Source organism: Thermobia domestica, chromosome 5, assembly GCF_964235325.1.
Source record: "Thermobia domestica chromosome 5, izTheDome1.hap1.1, whole genome shotgun sequence".
Taxonomy (NCBI): Eukaryota; Metazoa; Arthropoda; class Insecta; order Zygentoma; family Lepismatidae; genus Thermobia; species Thermobia domestica.
In genome coordinates, this window is record NC_137458.1 from 162705862 (window position 1) to 162732786 (window position 26925).

The 26925-nt window shown below is 33.8% G+C and overlaps 1 protein-coding gene across 1 annotated transcript in view; it reads left to right on the forward strand.

Moving 5' to 3' along the window:
- Positions 1-26925, forward strand: part of LOC145686225 (uncharacterized) — a 149638-nt gene that overhangs the window by 60707 nt on the left and 62006 nt on the right. Inside the window, exon 2 of the mRNA XM_081759298.1 lies at positions 11673-11816. Coding sequence (XP_081615424.1) covers positions 11765-11816 — 52 coding nt within the window. The 5' untranslated portion in view covers positions 11673-11764. The remainder of the gene's footprint in view (positions 1-11672; positions 11817-26925) is intronic.

Below are 26925 nucleotides of genomic sequence, written 5' to 3' on the forward strand. Positions count from 1 at the left end.
GGGCTTTCTTCATTCACACAAGGCAAATTCAGAGATGGTAACTAACATGTAGGTCCCAGGCCGCTCCCTTCCTTCCCTTTGTTCGGATAGTTTTGATCGCTGAGGAACGTCATTCCTCATACGTGACGGGCTAAATGGCCATAGATGCCGAAAGCCCAAAAATCTAATTCCTAATCCTAATCCTAGGGGTAGGCCAAACGGGAAATCTTACTTTTGTTAAAAGCTAAAAGTCTGAGTGCTCAGTTTATAACGCCATGATCACTATATGAAACCTTTTGAAAACAAATGTTGATTCCGTTAATAACTTTTCTGTTGCAAGTATTAAATAGGTAATTTTCTAACGTGTTTATTGTTTTGGTGAATTAATTACAAGAAAAAAGAAAAAAGATAGGAAGCATAATGTGAAACCCCATATAAAATGTAAAATAGGAAATTCACTTTACATCATTGGTGAATGTTGTAAAGTTGATTATCTACAAATATGCCGGTATACCGATGATATATATTTTAACAGTCCTAAGAAACACTGGCTACAACACATGGAGATATACCAGACTTCATGGCTCCACCCTTTAATAACAACTGCCTGGATGCTTCATCTCCCTAACTTCATTTTTCAACAGCATATGAATAAGAACCAGAGTTGAAATACGATAGTTTAGTTCAAGGGCTCACGTGCTGAATTAAAAAAGAACGGATGTGTGTTTAAAAAGCAACAACTTGAATTTGCCTATAATGCCACGTCCTCTCACATAGATGGGCATTTAAAGAGTTGGTTGTTTCTTCTCATCGCTGACACATATCTCTTGTGTTTACGAGGCATTTTCATGCCTTGTAATCCCTTAAGAATTTTAAACAGTCAACATGTTCGACGTTTTTGTGTTCAGTCATATGACTGCTTTTGTTGAAACTCGGTCTTTATAAAACCAAACTACGCAAGTTTAATAAATTTCACTTTTTTGCCCTTGATACTAGTTATAAGCAAGTAATAAACATGTCACAAATACTTCAAGTACTCATATACAAAATCTCTACTTATTTGTTGGAAGAATTGTGATAAATATATCTATTCTGAAGTTTGAAAGTTTCGTCTCAGTATGCAAGGTATACAAGGTTTTCATCAGATCACAATCATAACTTTTCAGGAGTAGTGGCGGCTCTAATGGGTAGGCCGGGTAGGCACGTGCCTACCCAAAAATTTTCACAAATATATAAACATTATAAGATACAATAAAAAGTACATATGTTTTCTACTATTTATATTAATGGTAGATAATTATTTAACAAATAGCGTCAACCACTACTGTAAAAATAATTTCCTACTGCCACTAATCAATCAAATGTGTATATGTATCCATAAGCGAGGGAGTGGGCCTACCCAAAATTAAAATCCTAAAACCGCCCAGGTTCAGGAGGCAATGAAACATGAACCAGTCTTGAGAAGAAATGCTTGTGTATCTCAGGAACTGATTATAATAGTCGTAATAATAGGAAATAAATTCTTATCCATTATTAACCATCATTCATTACTTCATATATCAAATGACTTCAGTAACTTTATAGAGAAGGTTTCTAGAATTGTAACTTTCACTATTGTAGGTTTTCTCAAGAGCTTCCGACCGGCTATGAAACCGAAATCAGTGAGTGACATTTAGGTGTTTATTTGGTCAAGATTAACGCGCTTTTTGCACACAATCCAACGAGTTTTCAATATACTTAGAAATATGCATAGTAGAAAACAAAACAAAATGTTAACATATACAATAAAGAAAAAAAATAAGAACTCTCATTTGCCTAAATAGCTCTCGGCTCACTGTTTTTAGAGGTGTTTAGAAGAAGAGCTGGGTAGATCCTAATGAGAACATGTGATGCGCATTATTCATAAAGATATATTTTTATGTCTCATTTAGTTTCAGAATTGAAAAGAGATATTTAATACATAACAAACAAAAATAAGAAAAAAGAAGACAATAAAATTAAAATAAACTTTATGTTATTTATTCACGGTAAGAGTATATATATTCCCTTACTTTAATTTAGTTGTTCTTTTTTTTCCGTATACATAAAAGAAAATCAATGTCATTAACAAAAAGCAAGCAAAAATCAATTCGTGACGGAAACAAATATCCTACTTAATCCCTCTTCAATCAATCAATCAATCAAATAGAAAGCAAAATAACTAAAACTAATGAAAATTTCTGACGTTGAGCGTAAAAGTGGATACAGACACATATGATTCGATTGAAAGATGATAGAGAAAAATTTGTACGCAGAAATAATGGCATAAAGATTAAGTTGTTTCTATCTGTATAGTAGCCATAGAAAAACATACACATCTCTATAAAATTTACAACGAATAGAAGTAAAAATTAATTTATTGATAATCTTAATAATAATAATAATAATAATAATAATAATAATAATAATAATAATAATATACTATATACTTCCAAACTATAGACGTAAACTTCAAATAGTACATTTCTTTATAACTACCTGAATAGAGAAATAAGATCAAAGATAGAAACTGTTCCTTGAATGATAAACCCCTAAAAGCCATTACTCACTATCTCTTACTGTCATTTTTGCCCTATGGAGATTGACATTAAAACCGGAAGTGGTAATTAGTCTATCATTTCCGGTTACAACAGAGGAATAAAATCACAGATTAAACATCTTCTTGGTATTCAATCCATTTAAAAAATCTGCTTGTTGCTATTTCCATTTTGTTCATTATGCACCACCTTTCAAGGGATATATATATATATATATATATATATATATATATATATATATATATATATATATATATATATATATATATATATATATATATATATATATATATATATATAAAGACGGTGTCAAAAAGCGATTTCCGGTATCCTTTACCGGTTTTGGTCTATGAAATCAGTATTGAAACCGGAACTATTAATAAATTTCAATCCCTTCCAGTCTCGACAAAGTGTTGCAGATTCTGATGATACGTTCTCTTGACACGTAAAAAGCAACTTGTCACTACCTGTTACCGTACTGGTTCTATGAAGATAAACGTGAAAACCGGAAATCGTTGATTTCTATCTCTATCGGTTTGAATAATGGGTTAGCCTAGAATAGGGTTTCTCAACCTGGGGGTCGCGACCCCTAGCGGAGTTGCGAGAGGTTTTCATAGGGGTCGCGAAGATAAGAAGAAGAGGTAAATAGAATTAGAATCTAATACCGGAAAATATTTTTAAATATTTTGAATTTTGTTCTGAAGGCATATTCGTATTTTTGTACATACTGTTAAGAACAACAAAAAATAGGTATACCAAACATTTTCAACAGGTATAGAGTTGTTTAATTTCAATTTAAATGAAAGAGATACGATATGAAACTAATGAGAACTGCATATTGAAATACCAGAAAAATGCAAATGCAGCGAAACGTACAAATTGAAATACAATTAAAATTTAAAGCTAATGGAATACCTGAGCATGGTGTGACTTTACTAGTACAGCAATGTCCGGTTCAATCTTCGTCACGCACATTATCGAGTCATTTTCAACTAATAAGCGATTTCTTGTCTTTGTTTCAGTGCTTACCATGAAAGTAAAACCACTTTCGCACAGATACAATGTAGTAAATGGAATTATTACATTTAAAGCAGCAGTTACCAGACCAGGATATTGTTCTCTCTTCTTCAGCCAGAACGTGTCCAAGTGTTCGTTACAAAACACTAGTTGCAATGAATTGTCGCAGGATAATTCTATTAGTTGGTCAAGAAGTTGAGGGTTTAGATCAGCTACTTTGATGGCCTCTTCAATGAAGGGGTTTAATATCCATCTTGAACCAGCATTTTCATCATCGGAAATATATTATCTTTACTGTATCCACTACATAAATGGATTCTACTATTATGGAAATAGATGGATATCGTGAGATCTCCGCACTAGGTGTATTAAAAATCCCACACAAGCTTATTATAAACCAGAAATTATAAGGGGGTCGCTGGCAAGAGGATGTGATAAAATGAGGATCGTTATAGGAATTAGGTTGAGAACCATTGGCCTAGGATATGGAATCTATTTTTGGGTCGCTGAATCGATTGAAAAGAAAACACTTCTCGATATGTCGGTCCTTTTTTGCTCTGATACTAGTCGACGGACGGACGGACGTTCTATAAGACTAGTGACTCTCATGCATAGCATAATTAGGAATTCTAATAATAATAATAATAATTAAACTACTTCAGTGAGAGTGCACTTGCTAAAAACTTATAAGCTTTAATGTATTATCTGCCTAGCTATACTTTCTTTGATGTAATAAATTTAATACGGATTTCAAGCTATTTTATGAAATGTTTTTATATTGTGAAACTAATTATTTACATACTATAACTAGTTATAAATTACTGTGCAGTTTAAATTTCAGTTTTCTTATCTAATTCTGATAAGATGAGCGTGTGGTTATGCAACTCGCAAAGCACTATTCATTTGTTGTTAGAAAAGGATCATATCTTCCTTACAGTTTGTCAATTGCAACTAAATTTGTATCAAATGAAAGGATAATTTTTCCATCTATCTTTTATGTTGTGTATTGAATCTGCGCATTTTGCACAGTGTTAGAGCTATTTCGCAAAATATATTTTCATGTGTTCCAAAAAATATTTAATTGTATTCCGTTTACTAAAATAAAATGTACAAACTAAATTATCATTGTTAGATTTCGTGTGTATTTCTTTTTGATTTACTGGAAGTTTCATGACAATAGGTCAGTTAGTAAGTAAGTTATTGTATATTTTTGTAAAATTTTAAATATCCGCCATTTTCCAAGATGGCGGACAGAGCACAACAAGTATTCTCGAGAACTGTGGGTACAATTGTTTGGATATTATAAGAAAATTTTCCGCAAAGTTTCGAGTTCGACTAATTTTTTACTTCATTTATTGAATTACTTCATAAAATACATAATTTTGCCGAATATAGTCTATTTTTTTCTGAGAATTTCCAATTGTCTCGATTATTTGCAGTTGAAACAGGTAGATGATGTAGACGCTCCTTCTCCTCAATTTTATATACGACATATTTTCCTGAATATTTATTAATCACATTCAGATTTTTATAGAACATTGTGTCTGTCTTCTTGGAGATTAACAATGTATAGTATTATTAGTAGTAACTTTGATGTGAAAACACGCTTTGTTCCACTAGATAGCTACATTAGTGCACTCTTGAAGTTTAATAGTTAAGTAGCAGACAAAATAATAGCATTACGAGTAGCAAGAGTTATCACAAAGTGACTTCAGTTTGAATCATCTGTACCGTTCAGGCAAGGTGAGCCTGGCCAAATCACCAAGCACGTTTTTTTCTTTTCGTTTCCTGGGGTCTACTCTGAGTCATTGTAGGAAGAATACTGTTTTTGATTAATGAAGCAGAGAAGTCACTTAAAACCGAAACACTTGTAGCATCCAAATTTAAACGTTTCACAAACAGACAAGAGTGTAATATCAACGAAGCAGCTCTTGGGCTCTCAAGAGTTTCTTATACACTTGCTATCCACCATATCATGGCGCCTCCTTTTACAAAATAGTTCTTTTGCTGCCAGTATCAAAAAGCACAAAGCCTGAACCGCTTGTATCAATAAAGACTTCTTTTCTACGTGAGTGTAGTTTCAAGTGGAGGCACGAGCTCTTAACTGATTAGGAACAGAATGTTGTTTATTTAAGTAACAATATAAGAAATGTAGTTTAGAATGGAGTGACGTGAAAAGGACAACTGATGCGCGCATAGAACACAGTTATGATTCCAGCGGTAGAGAGTGAAAAAAATTAAATGAAGACTTGATGCTGTAAAAGAAAACTTTTTGGAAGACACATAGATAATGCTTATGGCAATTAAAAGTGTGTAAATGTTGTTTCTGCTGCAATCGAGATATTTCACTTATAGATACAATTTAGAATGTTATTTATTATTTTTACTCGTATTATCACTGAATATTACTCATATCATCACTAATTCCTATTGAGAGGTCCAGTTTACACAATAAACTGTATCAAATGACGAATACCCTACAAAGGCTGATTTCTTTTACGCGAACAAATTGGAGTTATTGCTTACCTAAACAGTGATGATTGCAGCAAGTGGCTCGGGGAGAAATTTCATCCTGGGGAATTTTCCAATCTTGCTACTAAATTACCAGTGGATTACCAGTATTTCCGCAATACCACTTTCAACTCTGTGTATTGAGTACCTCCCGAAGGAAATTTTCTGAAATCACCATTGTACCTAACATATCCCACCCCGCCATCATCGATCATGCTTGATGTGATGGCTACCAATGTAATCATTGCACGATATTGCAGTCTCCACTTCAGCTGTACCAGTAGTTTATTGTCTCACTCCCGTTTGTAGACTTTCCAGAGGCAATTTATCGTACGAATCCAACGTGATGAAATGTGCCATTTTCAGCACAGTAATCCAAGGGACGGAATGTATGGATATAAGTTGCAGTTGCCGTACGTTGGTAGAAGAGGAGTAATGTTTTTGCCGTTTGATTTGAAGCTTTATCCTGGTACAGTTACACACGATGACTGTCATCGCCATATAATGGTGTTATTTCGTCAGTATAAGCTGGGGATAGAGCACTTCTTGGTAATAAGCAACATTCATTTTGAATTTTTTTCGAACTTACGAACTTGAGCCTTCCCCTGTAACAAAAGACAGTAACAACAACCATGAAAATCTTTCAAGATACTTTCTTTGCATCGACCCACAAAATTTCATTGGCCTTTTCCATGAACATCTTTGTAAACTTTTTCAAGGTCACTTAGATACATTCCATTGTCACCACAAATTTCCTACGTTGAATTATTAGGTGCTGCTCGTATAGTCTTCTAGTCTTGTCCTTTCGCTCAGGTCAACACATGCAGTCTGGCCTTGTGAACTATTTCCAGCCTTAATCATTGATGGATTACACGATTCACTCTTAATTCGGATACATGTAATCATTTGGCCATAATACACTGCGGTAATATATTCTCATAGACCGCTATATTCTGAATCTTCTTCACTGAACCTCGTGAGTTTCACTGACGCCTTTGTGGCCTGTTCTACCATAAAGCAATTGTTCCAGCACTGTTCTGCGAGAAATGATTTATTTTTCAGTGGGAAAGATACAGTGATACTTTTCCACTTTGACCGGTACAACACCTTCACTCCGTTACACAATAGCTAAGAGACTGATACATGTGTTCGTGCAGTCTTGTTGCTATGTGAAATCCGGTTTGGCAGATGCCACTGTCTGCAAATTGTTCGGATGAAAACGGATCAGCCTCTATGTTAGGATACATTTGACACATGTTGTGTGAAAGGGAAGTTCTACGATAAGGAAGACAATAAACCTTGATTTTTAAAAAGGACGTTACAGCCCACAAATTATTATAGCCCAGAATACGACGAGCGTTGGCCTGGATGATTTCTGTTAAGATATAATTAGGAATTATTAAATCCAGCGTTATTTTTTGCTTTCTACATCAGAGTACGATACTTTTCTTTTTAGAGTTTACTATTTGCACACAATTCTAAGGTGTTACCGAACAATATGTGCCCTCACAGGGAACAAACTTACGCATAACAAGGACACATATCTGAGTATAGCAGAGCACAGATAAAGACGTTATATTTTCTAATTAGCTCTCTTTTTAAAGAAAAGTAAACTTATTATAGGTTATAATGTCTATTACTCCGTATATCGCTACTTTCTTTTAAATCTACAGTGTCATTGACACCCTTGCAGTAAGCCTATTTAGAATTGCCAGTCATACTCTGTTTCTGGTCTTAACAATTCTCTGTAAGTCATTAAGAGATTAGTCAAGTGTTATAAGTATTTTCTAAAATGAATGCCATTTAAGTCCCACAGTTACGCCCATTAGTCTATAGATGACATATGATTAATGACAGTGAATGATTATGAACAAATTAGTGGAATGAGACTGTGGAAGAAAACGGGATAATCCCAAGAAAACTCACGAAAACCATGTTTTCCTCCACAAACTCACATGGCCTGGGTGTGATATGACATAAAAAGTTGTGTTGCCCACGAGACAAGATTTGGGGCCGTCTCGTCTTTAAAAGGTGAAGTGACTGTCTCGTCTCGAAAAATATTTGTTTATATCGGAAAATCTCTGTCTCGTCTCGTCTCGTGGGCAACACTAAAAATATCTTAAAATAACTTATTTTTGCTTAAAGTATGTAGTTTATGATAAATCCAGGCCTATTAAAATTTTAACATCTTTCTGTGGTGGTATCAAAAACACTGATTGTAAATACTATGTTATCTTACGAAAGATTACTTACTGGAAACGTCTATGACCATAACAGTTAAATGGTTTGCAATACCGGATGATTTTATACACATTTGAAAAATAAGTAACATAATCAGTTATAAAGGCATAGTTCATGATACACACAAAAATGATCAGATATGAATATGTAGCCCAAATTAAAGTAATATTTAACTTAGTTTCGAACTACTTGCTTGTTTAACTGTTTGGGACACTTTCACGAGAATTATGTGTTTTTTTTCGGTATAGCTAACACATCTTTAATTTCACTTTCCACGATCATGTCCTAGTCGTTCTCCATTAACAACATGAAAAAAACACACATTAACAATTAAATTCTTAATGTTAATATAAGTTTTAAAACATTAACGATTCGTTGATAATTTAGACTTTGAAAAACATGTCTTTTTCTCATTAAAATATTTTTAGTTTGAAACTCCTATGCATATATATGAAAACCATTTTGTACATCAGCAGGGCCGTGCCGTGGGGAATGTTACATACATAGTAAGATTTGTTGTTGTTGTTGTTATTATTATTATTATTATTATTATTATTATTATTATTATTATTATTATTATTATTATTATTATTATTATTATTATTATTATTACTATTATTATTACAAATTATGCTATGCGGTACTCTTATACAACGGCTTTATTTGTTCGTCCGTTTGTCGATAGGGATCAGAGCGAAGTCAGTAAGAGATGGTGGGATGTAATTACACAAAATGTGTACAATTTTGTCCCCAATGTGTGTGTAATTACACAAAATGTGTGCAATTTTGTCCTGTGTGTGCATTTTGTGTGTATTGCCAATCTGTGTGCACTTTGTGTGTATTTGGCACAATTCAAAATTTTGATCATTAGTGATTTTTGCAAAGTTCGTTCCATTCAAATATTCATTATTTCCATTTTTTCTGAAAATTGCCTTCTAAAAACTACGAGCGTCAACGTCTGACTCCAGGGCGGCGCAATAAAACCTATCTTGCTTCCTTGTACCTCACTTCTTGTTTTTCAGAAGCTGGTGTCATGACTATTAGCGCCGCCAAGCAAAGCCGCTTTGTTCAAGCAAAATCATATGAATGAATGTTGACCCTCGATGCTGGCCAAAACATAAGGCGGAGAGGGTAAGAAATCTTTTTTGTCTTCTCACCACTTGTCAAGAAAATGCCAGTTTGCAAACAGATGAACGACAGAGTGAATGAGAGGGATGGGATGTTTTTTATTGAACGAGAAGAAGGTGACCATTTTTCTATAATAATAATAATAATAATAATAATAATAATAATAATAATAATAATAATAATAATAATAATAATAATAATAATAATAATAATAATAATAATAATAATAATAATAATAATAATAATAAATCAAACGATGAATCTTTGAACAATGGATGCTCGATGTACGTATAAGTGTGTACATCATCAGACATAAATAGATAGGTAGTTATGTATTGTGTAATTTTGTGTGGACTCTCTTCCAGTTGGTGTGAAATTGTGCAATTTGGACGGAAGGTGTGTGTAATTTCGCTTGCCGTGTTTGGCAACACTGTGGTTAACCCTCTATTCAAACCGGAAGTAGTTCAAATTAACCATTACCGGTCTCAATACTTATCACTACAGCCCGGATTTATGTCCAAAATGCATGTTTATATTAACATACAGAAACATATGAAAGTACGTTTTTTCCTTCCAGCGGACTTGCAACGATTCACTTGAGACGCATATACTAGCGCATATTTTGAGTGAATTTCGATGTGTATGCATATTTCATAAACTTTGCAGGATACTGCATATTTCCGAATTTTATTGCTGGATATCTAGCAAGAAGATAGATTATATTTAAAGTGAACTAAATCGCTTTGTAAACGCAGATGTAGAATAAAATTTGTTATTTGAAAAAAAAATAATAATAAAAGCGTTAGGTTTGTTGCTCACAATCCTAGGTAAATTCACTTTTGACTGCTTAAGCATTCACGTTTTTCACATGCTCCTTTTCGATCTACAAAACGTTTCTCACAGATGAACGTAGAGAGTTTACAGAAGAAAATCTAAGGAAGACGTTTATAGTTCCATTGCAACGGAGGCTCTTAAGATATTGAAAGAAATTAAAATTTTATTTTCTTAGTAGCCCTATATATTTCAGTGCATATATAATTGAAAGAAATTAAAATTTTATTTTCTTAGTATATATTTCAGTGCACATATACTAAGAATTTTAATCCATATTTTAGTGCATATTTTTGATATTTTTCCAAAGAATTTTAATCCATATTTTAGTGCATATTTTTGATATTTTTAGTGCATATTTCGGGGTTGGTTTGTGCATGGAAATCCGGACTCTAGGGATGCGCACGAGACAAGATTTGTGGCTGTCTCGTCTCGAAAATGTGCTTTAAAAGTGATGTCTCGACTCGAAAAATGTATATTTCTCTATTGGAAGAGCCGTGTCTCGACTCGAATTTTGTCAGGAAAATCCTGTCTCGACTCGTCTCGTGCGCATCCCTACCGGACTCTACTTATCACCCTAGAACAAAGTGGTATTAAATAGGGAGAAGTGATTTCCTGCAGGTCTCAAGAGAGCATATCGTCACAACCCGCAACACTCTACCAAAACCTGAAGTTGTTGAAATTTAGTACACTTTCCGATTTCGATAATGATGTTTATAGAACAAAAACCGATAAGAGATATCGAGATGCAGTATTTTGCAATCGATTCAGCGTCCCAAGAATAGATTCAATGTTTTCTGTTGTCTCTATTCAAACCGGAAGTGGTTTAGATTAACCATTTCCGGTTTCAACACTTATTGTTATAGAACAAAGTAGGCTCGTTTTGTAAATTTGCGTATGAAATTTATACTCCATTTTTTCTTAATTTCATTTAGAAGTTATCAGGATCCTTCCGCATCACTAGAAGTCACGAAGGATGTGATAGAACAAAAGTTAAACCATATTTATTATTGTAGTATATTGTGTAAAGACTTGCATATCTTTAAACGTTGATAAATGTTCTTCATTACGTTCATGCAGTAACTTTTATCAATTTATAGTGTTTATGGTGTGAATCTTATAATACTAAAACAATGGTTGAGATCTAGGACCTGAGTGAGCTAGTAGTGCCCGTCTCGTGAAATTCCTCGTCTCCACTCGAATTTAAAAATATTTCTCGTCTGGTAAGCAAGCCTAGTTACCTGCATCTTACGAAAAGTTTTTAGTCCATTATTTCTTTCATTTGTTTACACTAACTTGTCACAGGAGTCAAAATACATTTAGTGCATATAATTAGTTTAACTTTTTTGTTGAGGAGAAAAGCACTCATTGTAATAATATTTATTACAGTTTACCAAAGAAGTACGGGCTTCCAGAACAGAAGCAATAACTGAATAGCCATGACGTCATCCGAAGCAGCAGTTACCATGTAACAATCCGTAATGTTGGCTCCATCACTCCTTCTATGGTGGCTATTGTCTGCAATTGCATCAGGTGAGACAAAGAAGGTAAACTTAAGGATTATTTATGTTGCAAACAGCGACGGTTGCAAGATAATTACATGTATGTTAAGATGATTTTTGACCTTCTAACTCAAGGTGTAATAAAATTATTTTGATAATTTTAAATGCAAATAATTATTTGAACAGTTCGTTTTTATTCTAATACGTATTAGAACAATTATTAGCTATTTCAAGTAAATTGTTCGACAAATAACGAATTCGAATTGTAATTTTGTTTGATTTTTCCAACGTTTAAATTTTAACATGAGTAACCACCGAGGATAAATATTTCTTCCTCTGCTTCTTCCGTAATCACTTACATAAAAGTAGAAAAAAATAATGTTTGAAGTGCCTGAAGAAACTATAACACATATTTCCATAGTTTAATGTATACTACCACCAAAAGGTTTACGAACACGATCTTGTATATAAGTATTTTGTATACAATGATTAATTAATAGTAAAAAATGTGTCCGTATTATAATTCCTTGTCAGATCAAATGTGAAACATAGTTTACAAAGATTATACATGCTGATTGAGCGGCTCGTGTAATAATAATAATAATAATAATAATAATAATAATAATAATAATAATAATAATAATAATAATAATAATAATAATAATAAACAAGTTGGTTTTCAGGGTGAAGGGGTAATTTGGATAAGGGCGTATCGACCTATTTCCGATAAAATGAGATACATGTATTTTCAGCAAGTTTGAGCATGTCAGTATGTATCTACGGGTTGTTAAGGTAATATCTCTGCTCCGTAGCGAACGCCTGTCTCCAAAAAATAGTGTGCGAACACGTTGGTTAATTGGATAAGGGCGTTTGTTTTTCTGCTTTCCTGAAAAATTGAAGAATTGTTAGTTACGCCCTTATTCAAATTTACTCCTGTTTCAGTGTGTGCGTTCTATTTGAAGAATTCGATATTGGTAATCAAAATCATCTGAAAGTAAGTTTGAATAGGTCGTAAAAAAACAGTAATGGAGTAAGGGCCCAAATTGTAATTTTACATCAATAAAAGAAAACGATGGGCGAAATTGCGAAAGAAAAAATGTCGATTATCAGTACACGCTGTGTGTGAAGCAAGCCATCACTAAAACGAAGCTGGTCATTTTGCGATCGTTTTCACTCTGCAAGGCTGCGATATACTATTGAAGAAGAAAGTAATTTTATTCTTGTGATCGACAAACGTGATAAACGCAAACCAGCTCCAGAAATAACAGCAGCATTTAACTCAACGCGGGAAAAGCTGGTGAATGTTGCGCTAGAACGAGACGAGACAGAATTTTCGTGTTGAGATTCGAGACGAAACATAGTATGTCTTCCAATAGAAAAAGATACAATTTTCAAGACGAGACATTACTTTCACAGCTCACTTTTGAGACGAGACACCATCAAATATTGTCTCATGCACAGCCCTAGGCAGGCCCGTGCTGGGATACTCATGAGGGCGGTGGACAAGTCTACTAAAAGGGCGCCCATACAAACAGGAATATATATATATATATTGATTGATAGATAGATATAGATATAATTTGAAAGAAAGTATGGGTGCCATTTTATATCAAAATCACCGCCAAATTTGTTTTAGTATTAACGCAAATAGTTAATTTGTGGAAACCTTGAATCGAAATCCTCTTTACTAGAGAAAAACTTTTTAGTTCCTTAAAACATTTCTGTCAAATAAAAAGAAGCTAAATATATTGACAACTTAATACAGCTGTATGGCCTATGGACACAGGAGATTTAGTGCCGCGTTTACAAAAGCTCTCTATTGATTTCTGTCCTTAGTCAACTGGACCCAGTTTCTACTTTATATTCTAATCTCTGCGAGAACCATTTAAATATTTTCCTCACATCTGAGCCTGGTCTTCCTAATGGTCATTTTCCTATTTGAATTTCCAGTTAAAACTTCGATAGCGTTTCTAATTTCTTCCATTCTAGCTATATGACATGCCCACCTAAGCCTCCTAGACTTGATAACCCTAACAATGTTTGGTGAACGTATAAATTATGCACTTCCTCGTTATGAAGTTTCCGCCATTCCCTATTCTCGTTCCTCTTGGAGTCCGAATATTCGTCCAAGAATCTTGTTTTCAAGTACTTTCAGTCTGCTATTTTTCCTCAGAGGCAGTGACTATATTTCGCAACCATACAGCACAACACGTATGATTATCGTTTTATATTTTAAGCTGCAAATTCCTGAACAGAATTCGCGACAACAAAAGATTTTTAACCGAATAATAATAAGAAATCCCTGCATTCAGTTGACATCAAATTTCGTAGTCATTATGGTTTTGATCTGTTAATAATGATCCTAGATATTTGAAAGTATCCACTTTGTCGAAAGTAAATATTATTTGGTATTTTAACGCATCCATATAATGCAGTATTACGATCTCGACAAATTTCCATGTATTCAGTTTTCTACTTCTAAGCTCATATCTCTGCAAGCGTTAATTAAGATTTTTGCATTCCTTTCTGTTGTTATCATCCCCTATTAAATTTACATCAGCATACGCCATAACCTGGTAAATACAATTCAGCTCTAGGATCTGAATGCTGTCTTTGATTTTCCATACAGTGTTCTCCAGAACAAAGTTAAATAATGGCGATAACGCATCTCCTTGTTTCAGGCCATTCTCAACGTGGAAGCTCGTGAATAAGAATTTCTCTACTCGAATTTTACTTTGGGATTCATTTAAACATATCTTAATTAATTTACCTTTTTCGGTATTCCAAATTCTGTAAACATGTTGTAAATGTTTCCCACCTATCCGAGTCTAAAGTCAATAACTGATGTGCCAGGATATTGAATTCCCATTACTTTTCAAGTATTAGTCGAATGGTAAATATCTGGTCGATAGTTGATCGATTTTACCTAAATTCGCTCTGATAATCTCCAATAAGTTCATCTGCGTATGGAGTCAATCTTGCTAATAGAATGTTTAAGATGATTTATTGGATATTGACAGAAGAGAAATGTCTCAATAATTATACGATCAGTTTTTGCTTTTGTGGTAATTCCTTCCTATTCCAGATAAGAAGAATGAGTTTGTGCATCTTGCTCTACAATTTTTCCCTTCCAGCTAAGATTAAGTCAGACAGGATTTCGTCTACACCCGGAGATGTGTGTTTCTTTAATTTTTTAATAGCGATTTCTATTTGCGTCTGGTTAGGTTCTGGAATATACGGTTATGCTGTGTGCATTTCACTTTCTCCACGAACATTAGTTTCTGGCTATGTGTTAAGCAAATCGTCAATGAAATCTTTCCATCTATTTAAGATGTTATTCTGTCAGTGACAACTGTTCTGTTGGCTTTCTTTAATATATAAGCACGAGGTTGATAGCCTTTCTTAAGTTCGTTGATGCATTTATACATGTCCCGAATGTTTTTGTTTTTACTATTATCTTTAAGTTAATTAATTTTGGCGTTCAAAAATTGCGTTTCTTTGTTCTAAACGTTTTGGAAGTTTTCCGCCAGATGACAATGAAATTTTATGTAGTTATTTCGCTCGGATTTTTAGCCAAAGCTGTTTCTTCTATTTCTCTTCTCTACTACTTTAGTGCATTCCTGCTTGAACCATGGCTTTTTCCTATGTGTTTCTGCGTACCCCAATATTTCTTTTGCTGAAATTTTAATGTTATCTCTAATTTCAACCAAGTATCCTGAACACTATTGCACTCCGAACCTTCTAAAACCGAGAATCTATTTGACACTTCAATCTGGCTCCTCTCTCATCTGACTCTCCTCCAATATCTTTGAATTAAACATCTCCGTTTTCAGATATTGAATATTTCCTTTATTCAACGATAGTCTCTGTTATTATCGCTGCTACCAGGTGGTAATCAGTATCACAATCAGCTCCTCTGAACGACCGAACATCAGTTGTCCTAAACTGTTTTCCTCTGTCTACTAAAACGTGATCAGTTTGTTTATGTGTTTTTTTCATCTGATGAAGTCCAATTATATTTATGAATGTCACGATGTGGAAATTTTGTAATCTTCACGATAAGGTTTCTGGATGTTGCAAAGTTCACGAGTCTAATGCCGTTATCACAACCTTCCTTATGCAGAGATTTATTTCCTATGATCGGTTTGGAAATACCTTCTCGTTCTACCTTCGCATTGGAACAGCCTAACAGAATTTTGATATCTATATATATAAAAGAGAACGTACAAATCCTTTGTCCGCTCATCACGCTAATACGGCTGAACCAATTTCTTTTATTTTTGGGGGGTTATTAGGATTTGGACCCTAGATGGTTTTTATCATATCACTTTAATTTTCAATTACCAGTGTCTTGAGATAATTGACCATTCAGGTGTCCATTACGTACAAATCCTTTGTTAGTTCATCATAGGTATAAAAATAAACGTATTTATATGCAACCCGCATGACCGTGTCACTCGGCGGGTTAACATAAATGACAGGCGTTATAATGGTTTTTATCATATCACTTGAAAGCGAAAAAGTAAAAATTATCTAAGTAACAAAGTTTATTGCGTTCGGGGGTGACCGCAGCGAAGCGGGGCGGGTTAACATAAATGACAGGCGATATAATGTTAACATTTACTGCAATCTTCTATGGTTTTTATCATATCACTTGAAAGCGAAAAAGTAAAAATTATCTAAGTAACAAAGTTTATTGCGTTCCGGGGTGACCGCAGCGAAGCGGGGTGAACGCTGCTAGTGGTAAATATCTGTATAAAAACTGTATGTTTTTAATCATCATCCTTATTTTCTGTTGGGGCATGTGCATTTAAAACAATAATATTACACTACCGACCCTTAAGAGAAGTAAAAGAAAATCTATCATTAACAAATTCAACCCATGTAATTGCTGATATTACGTATTCGTTTGTGAACGGAAAGCCCTGCTCCTAGTTGTAGTTTTTAATTCGTTCCCCGTAAAACAACTATCTCACCTAACATCCTAATATCTCACTAGGTCCATCCTCTATTTCTAAACTCATTCGTTCCAAATTTTAACGCGCCTGCCATAAAGAGACTTATTATATTCCATGTTCCAAATCTCATGTCGATTTTACTTTGCTGGGTTCGTGCCAAGTTACCAGTTCTAATCCGAGGATGCTGCGAATATATCTGAACAACCCTTCTTTTACAGTATGAGGTTGTTAGTCCCACATCAAATCCCCAAGCTGGAGGATCACCCCTTGCCGTCTGTTCGCGACTGCTTATTCAGTATATTCGCAGCTAACCTCTATATCTAGAGGCCTTCTCCTCGATCCACAACCTGAGGACACGCCATGTTGTGGTGACAGGAAGACCACATTTCACAGAAATTAATATAGTTATATTTTAGAAATACAATAAGTAGTGATTATCCGAATACTGCTTTAAAACACACAGGAACAATCAATGTGCTTGGATATATGGATGCATAATAAGACTGTGAAAGTTTCAATGCGTAAAAATCGTAAATTAGAAACTAGTGTCAATGTAGTATTTCATGAATTCATCGTACATTTGACTATCCGAACTATTCTTGATGTATCACATTGTTGTTTTACAGCTACATAACTTTATAATATTTTTGTAAGTGATTATACCCTTTACCTGTTTTCTGCCAATAGCAACTGTATGAATTTATAATACAAAACTGAAATACAGAAGAATAAAATTATAAATAAATATATAACGTGCTGTTTCGCAGGGCATCTTATGTAAAGGGCGCCTGATATCCTTTACAGGTTCTTTATTAACAGTCACTATTTGAATTTATTATACAAATCTAGTATACAGGATAACTAAAACCACGTATCTATAATGTGATGTTTCATAGGGCGCCTTTTGTAAAGGGCGCACTGCACCTTTCACGGGTTCTTGCTAATAAAACTGTTAAAATTTATTACTGAAAACTTGTACCTTTATTTATACTGTGATGTTTCGGAGGGCGCACCGGGACACGTCCCGGTGTCCCGGTGGGCCAGCACGGGCCTGGCCCTAGGTGAGTGTTAGATCTGAAACCAAACGTCCCATTGCCGCAGGTCTTCATGGTTGCATTGCAGCAAAGCAATCACTATTGAAGGTAAAATTACGTTGTTCGTTACCAACAATTGAGAATTTTTATTCTACTGGAAAAATTATTCTTTATTTATATAGCCTATTATATATGTAGCAAAATACACTGTTAACTGTTATTTGTCTTTTCTGTAATAGACACACACACACACCTAGAGGTCTGCGCGGATGCGGATATCCGCGACTAAATGTGTATCTGCGGATATATATTTCTTTTCTGTGCGGATAGCGGATAAAGTTGCGGATATAGTTTCCTACGTCTTATCCCTACCTAAAATAACGCTTTAAAATTTGTGATGATAGTGGAAAGAGCACCAAGAAACGCTTCTTTTGAATTAAAAGTTTTAAAACCGGTTGAAAAATAACCAAAATCAAAATAAGTGTGTTTGAAGCTTGTGACTCAGTGACAGCAAAAGGACAAGAAATGACACGAGAGAGTTGTCCTTTTATTGCTCTTTTGAATAGTTTTAGCAGCCGTTTTGAACAACTGCTCCTTTTTTTTATGAGTAATGATAAGTTTAAAAACTTAGTGACGTGCTCTAAAATTACTTACTAGAGGGATATCTGGATATATATAAAACGAAAATGGAAAAACTTTCAATAAAATCTAAGAGAACATTGATTCTAGGGGTGTCGTCCCACTTGCGACAGTCCTATTAGCGACAGGAACTGTTAACTGTCCTATGAGCGACCGATTCGATCTGTTAACTGCCCTATGAGTCACTGATTCGTTCATACTAAGATAATGGAAGAAGATAAGGTTCTCTCTTCTTTAACTTGTTTCATGCTAATGTGATTTAAAACCTAACAAAATGTATTATGAAAAATTTCGCTCTACCTGAATTTAATACGTGAGAATGCTCTCATTACATTAACAAACTTTTATACGTTTTTCCTAATATTATATTTTTGAATTAATTTCTATGAATACACTGACTATATCAAGGGGAAAACTAACTAAATATTTAGAGTTTATTAGCCTTTAAATTTCGTCTTAAAATGATACGGAGCATAACTTTAGATTGAATATATTTATGGCATAAGAAAGAGATAGGGGTGCCATAAGAAAATTTTCTAGGGAGGGGCATCTCCATGGTTGCTGTATTACGTCTGGTATATCTGGTATTTAATATAAGTGGTTTGCTATATTACGTATACATTTTCGTAAGCCAGGGGGGGGATCCCTGCCTTCCCATCGGGCACCCATGGAAATAGGGTGTTCACCACGTGAGGATATCAAAGAAATCTATAAACACGGTGTATTCGAAGAAATTATTACACAAGTTACAAATCTCTGGTAGGACTTAACAGTTCGACTAGTTATAAGGGATTATTTCAGATTGCTGTACGACAAGCTTTTATGTATAAGTCAAAACAAGGGAGGAAGACAAATTAAGCAATTAGTTTACGTTTTAGTAGCTTACAATAGGGGGGAGGTTGTTTAAAGAGTTTGTTTACCTTTTAGATTGTTTAGAGTGAACTGCATTGTAATTGGTAGGATTGGTTGAGAATAGCCAATCAGATGTAAGGGATCTCAAAAGCTGTCTTTTATAATTGACATTTTTTTTTTCATTTTTTATTCACAGTGTCTTAGGAAGTCTAAAAAGTAGATAGTTGGCGAAACTGTTACACGTGTAAGTTTTCCAAAATAAAATATATTACTGTGCTTAGTGAGTAACTAGATTTGAATCAAATTAAGTACAGAAAACAGAGCTTTTGAAGAAAGGGGATATTACAACTGGATTTTCAATAATTACATAGGAGTATACTTTTCATGGAAATATCCCTGTTGTCTCGTTAAGTTATTTGATATGTTTCATGTCAAATCTAACTCAAAATTAAAATAAGGTTTTATTTACACTCACAGTAGAGGAAAAATATATTTGACGAACAGTATCACTGGCACGTACATATTTCATACCAAGGTTATTCGGCCGCTAATAACGCCAGAGGCAAACATATTTTATGAGAGGGAATCATATCATCTTCCAGCATCTCAATATAAATGAATCGGTCGCTCATAGGACAGATAACAGTTCCTGTCGCTAATAGGACTGTCGCTTCTGGGACTAATTCATTCTAGGAATCAAATATATTATACTGGCTAAACACCAAAAAAATTGTGCGCACATGCTTTGTTTCTCTATGGTCTTAGGTTCGATTCCCAGTGAGTACTTGTTTCCAATTCAAATACAAAGCTTACAAGTGGGGACCGCGATGACTCGAAGGTTGAGCTTTTGTGTCTAGCACATGTAGTCTCTCGTTCGATTCCAGCTCCCGGAAAGTGGGTGATGTGTTGAACAAACACCGTCCGCGTGACTATTTTCTGTATTTTCCCGCTCCCTCTCATTCTCTCCATTCCACCATTATCATCCGTCTCATCATCACCATAGCGATCTCTGCCCTCACGTGCTCATATAATTATGCTAAGCGTTTCATAAAATTAAAGTATGATGAATGATGATAATTAAATATTTAAAGTGATATCAGTCCAGAATGTGTATTTTACTGCTATTCTTTAATATTTCCTTACTCCCATTCCATCGAGACGCGTTCCATGTGTTGTTCATTCCTTTGAAGCCCACTGGATACAAATGATGGTTAAAGTACGCCATAGTTGACTCATCTATTAGAGCAGGGTTTCTTAACCTGGGGGTCGCTACCCCTAGGGAGCTCGCAAGAGGGTTTCATGGGGGGGGGGGCGTTCGGGAAGGTAAGCGGAAGAGATAAATATAATTAGAATCTAACACCGGAAAATGTTTTTAAAAATTATTTTGAATTTTGTTCTGATAGACATATTTTTATTTTTATACATAGAGTTAACAAGAACAGAAAATAGATCTACTAAACATTTTCAACAGATGCAGAGTTGTTTAAAAATCAATTTAAAAGAAAGAGGTACGATATGAAACTAATGAGAACTTAACATTGAAATACCAGAAAAATACAAATGCAACAAAACCTGCATATTGAAATACAGTTAAAATTGAAAGCTAATGAGATACTTGAGCATAGTGTGATTTTACCAATTGCAGCAATGTCCGGTTGAATCTTCGTCACGCACATTATCAAGTCATTTAAAATACACAATATTTTTTTTAACAACTGTCCAAGTTTTTAAATCCAAAACTAGAAATTATTTTTTTCATATGACTCAAAATTAAAGGAGTTATGAAGTTTCAAACAGTGTGATGGATCGGATTCGGTATTTGTAATATGAATGAACTGACCAAATTTGGTTTTAATCCATTCGCTTTTAGGAAAGTTACTATATCCACTATATACAAGAAATGAATTCTAATATTATAAAAATAGATGGATATTGTGAGAGCTCCGCAATAGGTATATTAAAAATCCCACATAAGCTTATTACAAGCCAGAAGTTATAAGACGGACGCTGGCAAGAGGGTGTGATAAAATGGGGGTCGTGATAGGAATTAGGTTGAGAACCACTGTATTAGAATAACCGATTATGTTATACTGTAGCACTAATATGGTAGACAGACAGAGACAGTGTCTGGAGTAACAGTATGCACAGTAAATTACGAAACTTCTTGGTACTGCACATGTGTTAGGCCATTCATTTGTGATTTCAGAATTCCCTGGGGAACTTTCACGACACAAGAGGTGAAATTAGTACTGAAAAAATACTGGTAAACCAAGTTGAATACGATCGGAGATATTCTCTGGAGGAATTTCCCAGCTCCGTGGAGAATTCCAACCACATGCTATCCCCTATCACCACGTGAATTCATCACAGATGCCGTCCCTTCTAGTGTTCAATTACTCAGAGTAAAAATATGCTATATAATTATTTTAAAATATGATTTTTTTTCTTTTCTTGGTGGGTGCTTAAGGGTAAGAATCCCACGTTAGCTTTTAGGTCCAATCTCATAAAGCCTCGATGCTGAGCAAAATTTTAAACTTCAAATAAACTAGTTATTTTCTCTCTGAAAAAAAAAAAAAACGATTGCCTACAATAGAACTGAAATGATTAGAAGGTGAGTTTTCTACCATCCTGAATCGCCGAAAAGTGCTCGACTACTTCTTTCCAGCGATATCGAAAATTTTCTTTAGCATAGTTTAATCAATTTATGTTACAACACAATATCCAGGTAGACTATAGCTACTTGACGCACACTAGATCACAACACTGATATAGTAACCAGCTATAGATCTATTCCAGCGTTAATTTATTCATTTTTTGTAAAGGGTGTGTTCCTACCAGAAATCACCCGGTAAAATACACTTTTCAATTTTAGCAACAACACGGAAAATTTGAGATGTTTAAGACCACCAAGATATGTAGTTGGAAAATCGGCAGGAAAAAGGCCTTTGAGGAAATCAAGAAGGTGGTAGGATAATATAAAGCAGAGTTTTATGAAGATGGATAATGAAAATTTTGACTGAGAATTTGTTTGACAAAGGGTAAAATCCAGTGAGGCCAGTAGAGTTATTTACTGCAGGAAGGACTTTACCATTGACCAAGACTGTACCCAGAAAAAGCAAAAAGGTATCATTTTTAAAGAAATAAAGACAAAAGCAAAACTTGTTTAAAAAAAAGAAAACAATACTTATTAAAAAAACACTTATCAGAGGAAGTTTTAAATTACTTAAAGTGTTACTTTGACAGTATAAACTTGAGAATTTTACCGGGAAATTTAAATCTCCCTTTATCCACTACATATGACTTCACCATTGACTGCATTTAACACTGTCTTATAAGCGAAATCCAATGGCGATAACTTTTATTTATACTTTCATCGTATAGGTACGTGAAGGATGATCATACCTTGACTCGTTGTTTAATCCCGTAAGTTTGTGTTAATCTTACAAACGCCTTGTATATTGTAACCCCCGTTCTCTCATGTCATCTCTATTGCAACGGTAGCCAAAAACTGTAGCGACTTAGTAGTGAAACCAAAATAAATATATTAACCGTGTTTTGGATAAGGCGGTCTCTAGATTAAAGATGAAAAGAGATGGATGGTCACACTGTGAAAAGAAAGAAAGGAAAGAAAGAACAAGAAAGAAGAAAAGAAAAAGTACAAGAAGAAAAAGCGGTATTAAACTTATCCGCGTAAAACAATAACTCAGAAAGAAAACATTCACAATCCAATTGTGTAATGAAATTATTTCACTATTTTTGACTATTCACTTTTTCAGCGATTACTCTATCTTCTTCTGTGCTATGTAGCAATGAATATATATAGATCGTATTAAAATGAGATGATTATAATAATCAGATATTACTGCATAAGTTCGATTGACAGTGTTTTCGGTGTATGCCTAAGCCGGGTATTGATTCTACTTTCATATATAAAAGGGAGGGCTGCTAAGATTTTAGTTTAAAACATTCACTATCGAAATACTCTGTATGAACAAAACATAGTACCACAGCACCACATCCACAGCACCACATCAACCTAAAATATATACACAAATAAAATAAATAAAATATGACTATATTACCCTTATTTGCTAGAATGCATTTATCTATATTTTATAGGAAATAAACAGGGTTGAAAAAAAACATGTTTTTTTTAAAAAAATCATAAAAAACGTTTTTTATGTTTAAAACATGTTTTTTTTGTTTAAAACGTTTTTAACGTTTAAAACAAAGTACTTTGTTTTAAACAAGAAAAAAACATGTTTAAAACGTTTATTTTGTTTAAAACAATAATCTACATAAGCATATATATTACATTTTTACACTCTTAGGTACTGCTTGCCATCTATATTCAACCGCTAGATCAAATTTCGGGAACTTCCCTAATTTGATCCGCCCAAATGTTCAATTCCGGAGAAAAAATCGGGATTTTCCCGATCTCCGTTCACAGAATATGTAGTTTAGTTTCTTTGTGTTATACTGGTCTTCTGCATTCTTCATCGTTAAACTCCCATTGACGCAACTGCTGTGTCAGGGCTTTAAACCTCAATGGCTCAGTCTTAAACCTCAAATTAAGGCTGAAAGATGGTTTTGGTAGCAATTTATTTCTCAAAGATGCAACCTTCCTGGTGTGCATTTTATGTATGTGGGAGGAGGGTAAATATCGTGTTTTTTTTTGTTTTGTTTTCAACAGTCTTTTGGGGGCCGTTCCCCCTCTTGGGGGATAGATTCATAAAAATTGTTACATGAAGCAATGAAGTAGGTTACTACATGGTAATATCGTGTATTTGTACCAGGGTTGGCTGGTTTAAACCAAAAAACGAAAAATGTTCCTAAAAGTGTAAGTGTTTGTAAAATCTTGATGAACACACGTTTGTGAGTTATCACGTTTCACTCCCGTATATTATTCGTATTATATTCAGACCTAAATTCCCCATTCATTACTCAAAAAAAATTATACTGCATAAGCAAGTTATATATATATATATATATATATATATATATATATATATATATATATATATATATATATATATATATATATATATATATATATAAAGTTTATAAATGTTTGTTTTGTGATTTTTTTGTAGTTGTTATTATTGTTTTTATTTAATTGCAATCAAAGAAAAATTCTAAATATTGTTTCGTTTCAATGTTTACTATTGATAAAATACATCGAAATGCCGTACTTTTTGTGTGGGGGAGGGGGGAGTCAGACCTAACGAGAGACATTTAGTGAAATGAGAAGTCTCTTTGGTATTTATTTATGTATAAATGAGTCTGAGCCAAAGTGGACTCAAATAATTCGTATCTTTATTCACTTTTCTTACTAATATGCAAATGAAGTCGTTGTATTTCTTTAATTTGGAATATATTATCTCAATGATTTGGACCAATAAAAGTTGCTGTTAACTAACTCGAACTAAATTAGTTCTTCTGTACTCCGTAGTACTTTGAAATTATCCATATGTAATTCTGTATAATGGTTTCACTTGTGCAACTGTTTATCTTTTTGTCCTTCTGAAATGACTCTTGACAGTTATATTAAGAAGCATGTAAAGATCAGTACAACGTATTTTTATCAGGATTCCTTCGTGAGTGAGTCGGCAGACGTATCGCATTTGTGGCCAATTAATCCTGGTTCCGAGTTCAAATGGAGGACAATTTCTCTCGGATGTAACTCGAGAAACGATTTTTATTCCGCTTTAAGCTTATGTGATCCCTTCCAGCATAACCCGGTAGTTGCATAATAACATCAAGGCGAAACAAACCTATTTCTGTCCATATATGATATGAATATATAGAGCAAATTATTTACGCCAAAAGAACCTGGTTTAAGCCAAAATAACGGTTTTTTGTTTTTTCAATAAAAACCATGGTTTTTGCCAACCCTGATTTGTACTTCTTGCTTATTATGGGGAGCAGGGAGGGGACAAAGTTAGCCAATTTTTGAAGTTTCAGTTTTTTGACGTAAATTACATTTATTTTTACAACAAACATCAATAGCTCAGTCCTTAATTAAGCTAGAAAGGTGATTTGGTACCAAAGTATTTTTGAGAGATAAAGCTTTCCGTCACTTGCATTTTATGTATATACGGGGTACGTATGTACGGCCGAGAGAGGGAGGATGAAGTTTTTTTTTCATCAATTTTTTTTTTCCATCAGGTTTTGGCGGGTATTCCTCCCCTCTGTGTGGTACATCCATAAAAATTGGTATGTGAAGCAATGAAGTAGTCCCCTACATGATAGTAACCTGTATGTGTACTTGTTGTTTATAGAGGAAGAGGGGGTCAAATTTGGTTAATTTACATTTATTTTCGGGACGGTCCCATATAACACAAGATATATTTCACTGAAGTGGTCTAGAAGCATAATTCTTGTTCGTATATATGATGTGTGCAGCAAAAATGATTTGCATATGGACGTGGTACTATAGTGGGGGAGGGGAGAGAATGTCTAATTCAATGAATGTTTTTCTGCGCATATTTTTTTAAAAAATATTTCCTACATAAAACGAATTCATTACGCAATGGCTACCATTTCTTATATTATTGTCACAAGTATGTGGCCTACACATTAGCATCATTTTGTCAGCGCAGGTAACTGCAAGGGTTGCCAGGGCCCGCAAAGTCAATATTTTCATATTTTTAATGATTTTATTATGTCTGTTCTTTTTCTACGAATACGGCGGGAATTTCACGCATATTATCTCGTTGGAATTTGTGGTCTATAAGCTTTTCAATGGTGTATATCTCATGAAATGTTCAAATACTTCACTTGAACTTCTGTTGGTTTAGTTATAAGCACACTGATGTGCAGAATTTCGTTCAGTAATTGCTGTTATAATAAGAATATAACTCTGCTTGTAATTTACTCCATGCACAAACCCTGCGGAGGATGGGTTGTTTGTTAGAAAATTAAATTAGCTTCTTCAATCTGATATTTTAGTTGTTTTAAACATGTCCAACCAGCATCGAAAAAAACACGTTTAAAACAATTTGTTTAAAAGGTTTAAAACAAACTGAATAAAACAACAGCCCTCGTTTTAAACATGTTTTAAACACTTGTTTTAAACATTTTGTTTTAAACATATCAACCCTGGAAATAAAGAAACATTTTTCAGCTAGAATTTTTATTTACACTTAATAATTCGACATATTCAAATTTAAAAAATATAATAAACTTTGCGAAATAAACATTAATATTTTTTCAAAATGGAAATACCTCCATCCACAATGGAAGTAAACTGTAATATGGTTTCAGCAATATTTTACATAAGATTCGTAATATCAGGTAATTTTCAAAACAGTCAATGGTTAAAAAAAATTCTTATGACTTTACTTGTCACAGAAAGTTTCATGAAATTTTTAATAACATTGCGCAAAATTGCACCGTTAAAAAAAGAAAGTAGAACAAATATTCTGAATTTTATTAATAGTTCTCAGAGAATGTCCCATAGCATTAAGTAAATTGTGATTTTTCCAGATTTTCGCAGATATATATATATATATATATAAAAGAAACTATACCACTATGTTATCAATATATGTCTTTAAGCAAATTATCTGTTTGTGAAGAAGACGGTGTATATAGGAATAAGATTGAGTAAATCACAGTTCTGGTAAATTAATAATTCCTTTTAGTTAACTGTTTC